At 38.9% G+C, this 7,500-nt stretch overlaps 1 protein-coding gene and 1 long non-coding RNA gene across 2 annotated transcripts; both read left to right on the plus strand.

Moving 5' to 3' along the window:
- The first annotated feature begins 2,279 nt into the window (after positions 1 to 2,279).
- Positions 2,280 to 4,277, plus strand: LOC138015973 (uncharacterized). Its single transcript, XR_011125679.1, has 2 exons — positions 2,280 to 2,397; positions 2,509 to 4,277. It is a non-coding gene; the product is annotated as an uncharacterized lncRNA (long non-coding RNA).
- Positions 4,278 to 5,402: 1,125 nt separating this feature from the next.
- On the plus strand, positions 5,403 to 7,254 carry LOC138015253 (arylamine N-acetyltransferase, pineal gland isozyme NAT-3-like). The gene has a single exon (XM_068862220.1). The coding sequence runs from the start codon at positions 5,792 to 5,794 to the stop codon at positions 6,803 to 6,805; it is 1,014 nt and encodes a 337-aa protein (XP_068718321.1). The 5' UTR covers positions 5,403 to 5,791; the 3' UTR covers positions 6,806 to 7,254.
- The last annotated feature ends 246 nt before the right edge of the window (positions 7,255 to 7,500 follow it).

The following is a 7,500-nucleotide window of genomic DNA, read 5'->3' on the forward strand; positions in this document are numbered from 1 at the left end:
CAGAACTACAGCGGTGTCATTTGTCAACGGTGCCATTTGAAAACCTGAGCGTGTATGGAAAGGAGAGAATAACACTTTCAAAGGATTGGCTGTTTGACAAGGTTGTTCGTCGACATCGCGGAGGATTTTGCTATGAGCTCAATACTTTGTATTCCCTTCTTCTCGATTATTTTGGCTCCATTCTCTTATATAAGCTCTTTTTGCCACTGCTTTGCAGAAATTATTATTGACACACACACCATTTTTGGCCATGGTTAATTAATGTTTTATTACCTCTGAATAATTTTTGACATTGGTAACACTGCTGATTTCATAGCCTGAAATACTGTCATTATAATAATCTAACTGAACTGCTGAAACATAGTGTCTTTCATAGAGATGTCCAATGTTAATAACAGTAGTTCCCTGTTGTCCGCTTATAGGACTGATAATAGTTACTGGTGCCCACCCCTCAATGGATTCATTTATATGTATTGTAACATTTAATACATCGGAAACTGCTTGCACAATAAGTGCATCGCACCATGTATGTTGCTGTGACAACACATCCACAGTTGCTCTGTAATGGGTCCAATAAATTTTTGATGGTTGTTTCTGATGTAGTCAACTCCAGCAGCATGCACGTTCATGTGATAGGAAGGATTATTGTATAACTGGTGGGCAACAGAAGAAAAGAAGCATGAACCATCTGAGGTACATCCTAGTGCCTTCAATCCTTTCTGAGCTTATCGAGCCTTCAACAGTGCTATAGAAGGATTTCTTAATACTGTATGTGTACTCGTCCCATGAGCAACAGGGCCTGGGTTCGATTCAACGTCTCCTGATATCTATAGCTTTTCTCTTGATAGACAATAACTCTCATTTTGTTGGTTCAATTTTGTTGAATGCTTAGTAACAGATTGAACTTGAATACACAATAGAACTGACAAGTCTTTTTTGTGTTTAGCAGTCCTGCGGGTAATATGATAAAAATGACGATTAAAATCTCCTACTCTCGAAGATTTGTTACGTCTGAGTTGCGGTCTAGGTCTAGACATTCTTACCGCAATATAATATTATTTTCCAAAAGCAAGAGATAAACACTTTCTCAACTCAGACGAGCTCGGTACGTTCTGCTTTAAATAATGCACCATACAATTTCTAATTACCTTGTTTTTATGAAACAAGCTCGACGTTTTATTGTAAGAAATTCTGGGCCCGGTTGTTCGGAGTCCAGGAATAGTGTAAACTATTGTTTCCTGTTTTCAACTTTTTGGTGAAAGTTTCTTTTGCTTATATTTGTTTTTCAAGATTAACTTCTTCTAATGTAAAGTTTTGCCGAATATCAGCGTTGAACAGCATTTGGGAGTAGAGAAATGGTTAATTTTTAATCTGAGATTAGCGTTAATCAGCTTTTGAACAACCGGGCCCTGGAAGGTTCCCTGTACATGTCCCGGGGAGCATGTTTGCATTTGCGAACGCCCTTAGCCCTTGCTCTATCGCAGGAGATTGGTACGGATTCCTCATCACTTTTCCTTACATAATCAGTGGCTGAGACTTTCGACAGTTTGTCCTTATGGTCCGCCACACAAGTACTAGTGTCTGGAAGCATGGGTTGCTTGGTTGCCTCATTGTTTTCATGTCACTGATGCTGTTCAAGCTGGATTCATATGGCCTTGATGACTGATAGCTTGCAAAACGTCGTGATAGCTTTGATAAACATTAGTATACTTTGATAGCTTCAATGTCACTCTCCAAATGGAAGTCACCTTCCAAATGGAATTTGTTAATCCCCCGTGAGCTTAGGGGATCGACAGAGACTGTCTTCTCACCATGTCTATCGATTCAGGTCGATTCCATTTCGACATGTATAAAAAGTCTTCGCGTTGGTGAGTGAAAGGCGGTGTACAATTAATTGCACCAATGTGTACTTGTTCAGCATCTTTTGCTTCACCTTCCAAGGACGCCATTTCTTTACTTCTTCAGTTTCGTGCTTCGAAATGCAGCGGAAGGTGCTCAAACACTTTTAAGTATAAAGGCCGCAAACAGCACATCCTCGGAGACCCAGGGGCAGATCGCGGAGGCAAGGGAAAGTCAAAACGTGCGAAAGAATATGGCGACGAAGAAAAACATAGTGGGGCGAGAAGAGCCCCTGGGGACAAGTTCTTACCAGACCAGTTCCAAACAGCAGAGGTAATTCTCAATTCTGATTGGTGCCAGAAATTCTTTGTGTTTTTCTGCCCAATCAGAGGTCAGCAGGCCGTGAAGTCGTTTCGTGTCTTCTTACACGGAAATCCCTTGATCGCCATACTCGCCTTGGTTTGTTTGGCAAGAAAAGTCTCAATCACAGCACAAAAATGAAAATGTACAGGAAATCGTTCGGAATATCGGCGGAGAATTACGCTGAACCTTTCGCAGGTATCATTACAGCATCGTATTTCCAAGTGTGCGAGATTTTCTTAATGATGTCCTCCCCGATTCACCTCAGTAATAAAATAGCAGCGATTACTTTTGATCTCCTTTTCTTAGTCGTGGTATTTCTCGATTTCTTGCATCAATTGCTGTGGCTGAAATTTTGCTGATCTCCAGAGAAAACGTTTGCTTCTGAATGCTGCCAAAGTAACAGCTGATGTGTTCTTTAATAGCCTTGCAAAGGGCAATACCCAGGCTGTGCAAATGTGCTGGCAATTCCTTTAAGACAATGTTACTTGGATAATGGACAATAATCTGAACGTGAAAAAAGATTAAAGACAGTTGCAAAGAACACAGGAAAGAGATTGTGAGCACCGTAAGTTGGGCTGTCATTAATGTTCTCAAGCAACATTAATTTTGCTCTAAGGAAATTCTTGTTTGCTATTTCATATTTCATACAAAAGTGTGCTGTGTGTTCGACAGTAATAACAACAACGGAGTCCTGAGGTTTCTTAAACAATGCTGAAAGAAATCTTCTCCAATAGTAAAACGAGTTTGGATCCATGTAGTACATAATCTGAGTTGTACCTCTGCAAATATAAAATCTTAACCTTGATATTTGTCTTTACATCAAAGATCCCAAAAATGTGACAACTGTTAATAATTAATTCACATTCGTTCAATATTTTTTTATTAATTTGTCAGCGTTATTGGACACATCAGAAAAAGTAGCACAATATTTCAGTTTAGGGAAACAAAATAGAACCTCAAAAAATGAACCATTAGTAACTGATTTATGTACTATTTTCATATTTCCCACAGAAAGAAGGAAACAGGATACTCTTTCTATAGTACAAATATGTTGAACAATGACAAAAATGATATTAATGATAATGATAATGATAATAATAATAATAATAATAATAATAATAATAATAATAATTATTATTATTATTATTATTATTATTATGATTATGATTATGATTATTATCATTATTATTATTATTATTATTATTATTACTATTACTGTTGTTGTTCAACTGTATCCAGCTGCTTGGGTTTTGAAATCAGCATTAATATTATACTCAGGCAAAATGCAAAATGTCACTGCAGCATTAATCTAGATAGACAATTGTTCGAAGAGGTAAAGAGCACTCTACAGAATGACAGAAATGTGGTCACTGATGAAAAGAGAAATTATTTTCTCAGTTTAGGGAATGGGAAAAAGATTACTCCAATCTTTACAAAAGGGCTACAGCTTCATACCTGTGTAATACTATTGCGAGGCAATGTGTTTGCTGGGTCCCAACTGCTGCTATGGTAATGGTACAGTGCTGCTCAAAGGCCCTCTAAAACTTGTTGCTTGAAAAGTATCTCGAAAACCAATTCAGTGAGCAGTATTTTGTTTTTTAGATTTTGAAACCATATCATAATTCTGTGACCCAGCACATGATGTGAGAAAGAACTATAAACTGAAGAAGAATTTGAAAAATTTATGAAAAAGCTGAAAGATGAAAAAAAGTCCACTGGAAGAATGCAAAATAACGCTTCTCGCTTGTTTCCAAACAAATCAGGGAAGGACGCTGGACAAACTTTTGAGATAAACCTGACCAAATCTAACAAACTATTTCTGGTTGTAAATTAATCTTGATTCATTAATGATCCTCTGGAGTGGCTCAGGTGGCATGTGTGACAATAAGCCGGAGCACTTGGCTGAACATCTGTTCTGAGCCAGTCCTAAAGGATAAGGATATGGCATCTTTTGTAAAAAGTTAAACTAAGTAATTTGCAAAAAACTTGAAACTTAAGAATATGCCATTACAACAATGGCAAATGTCATTTTCTAGTGTACTGTCAGTATAATAAAACATGTGTTTCTACATCAACATACAGTGTGTGTATGTATACAGAATTATTGGAATTGTGTATACCTTGACAGATATTCCTTTGCTTGATTTTGGAAAGCAGTGGCAACTTGATTTTGGTGTTTGGGTGCTTTCCTCATGGTGATTTTTTAACTCACCAGGACAATACATCACTGAGGATGGTGGAATTGGCTTAATTGGTACATTTTCAAAGGGAATTCTATAACCTTTTTCCATGTCACTGTGAAAAGCAGTTTCTGCATCTTGCCTCGGTATCAAAGGATAAAGGGGATGTCTCCTTTTCAACAAGTGCTTTGCTGAAATGGCACATGACTTTTTTTTTTTCTAGATTGATTTCAGCCTTTTGTGACAAGTGTCGCACAATGCACTTTTAAGTTTGATCGAAAGCCTCTTCAAATATTTTCAAAAATTTACCATAAAGGTTTCGCTGTCTCTGTTTGTTAACAAAAACGTAAGAACGCACTCGACAACAGGCGTGACTGAACTGTTTCTTTCGGTTGGCTCATCGTGAACAATATCGTGAAGAGAACACGAGCTCGATAGCGTTGAATTTAATTCGGCGCGCATTGAAATAAAGTCGTGCTGCGTGTGGCCCGTGCGATGAAGAATTTCTCGAGATTAGCAAAAGTTATTGCCACCGCAATTCATGTAAGATTTCTAGAAATACCTCGACCAGGATAACGGGGCAGAATAGAAATAATTGCCAGATCAATTAAGTAATCGCTGCACTGCTATTTTATTAGGTGAATCGGTGAGAACATCTTTAAACAAATTTCGCACACTTGGAAATACGCTACTGTACCAATACCTGCGAAAGGTCCAGCGTATTTCTCCGCCGATATTCCGAACGATTCCCTGTATATTTTGTGCTGTGATTGAGACTTTTCTCCTCGAGCAAAACCTTGCCAAACAAACCAAGGCGAGTATGGCGATCAAGGGATTTCCGTGTAAGAAGACACGAAACGACTTCACGGCCTGCTGACCTCTGATTGGGCAGAAAAACACAAAGAATTTCTGGCACCAATCAGAATTGAGAATTATCTGCTGTTTGGAACTGGTCTGGTAAGAACTTGTCCCCAGGGGCTCTTCTCGCCCCACTATGTTTTTCTTCGTCGCCATATTCTTTCGCACGTTTTGACTTTCCCTTGCCTCCGCGATCTGCCCCTGGGTCTCCGAGGATGCAAACAGCAATGGCAGCGTACAACCTAGCAAACAGGAAGTCACATCTGTGCAGGCTGCGTTGTGATTATCCATCCTGATTGGCTAATTAGATCGAACTTCCGGTTACGCAGGAGTGACAAATTTGCCTAAAGATCCTCACCAAACCTCGTGGGATATATCCACGAGTAAAAAAAAGTTATCGTTTAGGATTCATTTCTCTGTACTTTTGGCGTCAAACTCAGCCTTTAATTTCTTTTGTTCTTTTGTGCCTTTGCTTCTATTCTATAATATTCAAAAGATCCTTTGAGCTTAATGCTTCGTTCCACAAAAACCCGGAAGGGTTCAATGATTTTATGGTGCGTGACCATTCCCGATATTGTTTCATCGCTTTCCAAATGGTTGAAAAACTTACTGCGGAAGAAGCAAGTGATTACTTGACTCGCATCCATTATACTGGGCCGATAGAAACTACCATCGATACCTTGTCAGAACTACAGCGCTGCCATATGTCAGCAGTGCCATTTGAAAACCTGAGCGTGTATGGAAAGGAGAGAATAACACTTTCAAAGGATTGGCTGTTTGACAAGGTTGTTCGTCGACATCGCGGAGGATTTTGCTATGAGCTCAATACTTTGTATTCCCTTCTTCTCGATTATTTTGGCTTCAGCTTCAAGAAACATTCTGCATCAGTTTATGGCGGGAAGGCCGGAATAATCGGTCCACCGCTTGGTCATCATTTTCTCATGGTGAATATTCAAGACGATAAATGGATGACAGATGTGGCTTTCGGCGATGGTTACTTGATGCCTCTTCGCTTTAACGCTTTTGGCGAACATCAGGAGAAGCCAAGTGGAATTTATCGAGTTCGAAAAGATGAAGACTACTATTTCTACGAAGAAAAGATTAAAATAAAAGTTGATGAATGTGACCGAGAAGAAATGCCGAAAGAGAAGTACACAAGCCCTGGCGATCCGTTATGGGCTATAAGATATGGGTTTGACCTCACTCAAAGAAAGACGGAAGACTTCAAGGAGAGGTTAGAGTATCATCAAACAGATGCCAAGTCACCATTTACCCACGATCGGATATGCACTATCGCAAAACCCTGGGGAAGGCTTACTCTGACCGGAAATAGACTCACTTCTACAACATATCTTGGAAACAACAGAGTCAAGAAAGAAGCTGTCGAAATCGTAGGAGGGGAGGAAGAGGTAGTGAAAGAACTTGAGCAGAAATTTGGAGTAAGAAAAGAAGCTTGTTTCTATCCCGAAGGCTCCATGTTTTATGGTTACAAAGGGAAATCTTACCCGACGAGTGTGAAGCTTTCCGGTGCCGGAAAATATTGGCCGAGATGTATCCTAGACTAATCGCACCGCACACTGATCGAGACAAAGATTGCAAAACCCCTTGTATTTCATGAGATTTTCGCGATGAGTTAGTTTGTGTTGTGTACAAAAGTGTGCAGAAATGACAATTCATATTTATATCTCATTAAAGGAAAAGAACTGCACTCGGCCTTAAGTCACCCATGATGATGTCACCAGCAAGAGTGTCGAAATGTTAGATGTTAATTGGGCCTTCCCAAGGGTTTTGGGGGAGCAAGAAAACATGCTTAATTTTAACTTGGAAACAGGGAACAAAGACAAAACATAGCTGTTTTCCCATTCCCATAATGCAATACGTTTTGGTGGTTCTTCTCATGAAGTCATCGTATCACGTTTCAGTGAACTGAATAGCCATTGTTTTAATGCAAATAACCCCCCAAAATGATATGTATTATATTTGTGAAAATAGCGAATAAACCATTTTAGGGATCAAGAAGCTAAGAACAAGTAATTTCGAGAAGAAGGGAACGCAATCAAATCTTTAAAGACAACAAAGATCCCCTCTGGGAGTGACTCTGGTAAGGACTCATTTTTCTTTTATTCATTCATTCATTTTTATTTGCCATTAACCTCATAAAAGAAAAGAAATTAAAAAAAAACACAATAGACTAGAAATTTATAATAACTTAAAGACGATAGATTAAAAAATGTTTAAAGCGGTAATGACAAGGAAGCCT

This window comes from Montipora capricornis, chromosome 9 (assembly GCF_036669925.1).
Source record: "Montipora capricornis isolate CH-2021 chromosome 9, ASM3666992v2, whole genome shotgun sequence".
NCBI lineage: Eukaryota > Metazoa > Cnidaria > Anthozoa > Scleractinia > Acroporidae > Montipora > Montipora capricornis.

Bases quoted from the DNA above. Each gene is read 5' to 3' on its own strand.
- LOC138015253 (XM_068862220.1), top strand. From the start codon at position 5,792: ATGGTGCGTGACCATTCCCGATATTGTTTCATCGCTTTCCAAATGGTT.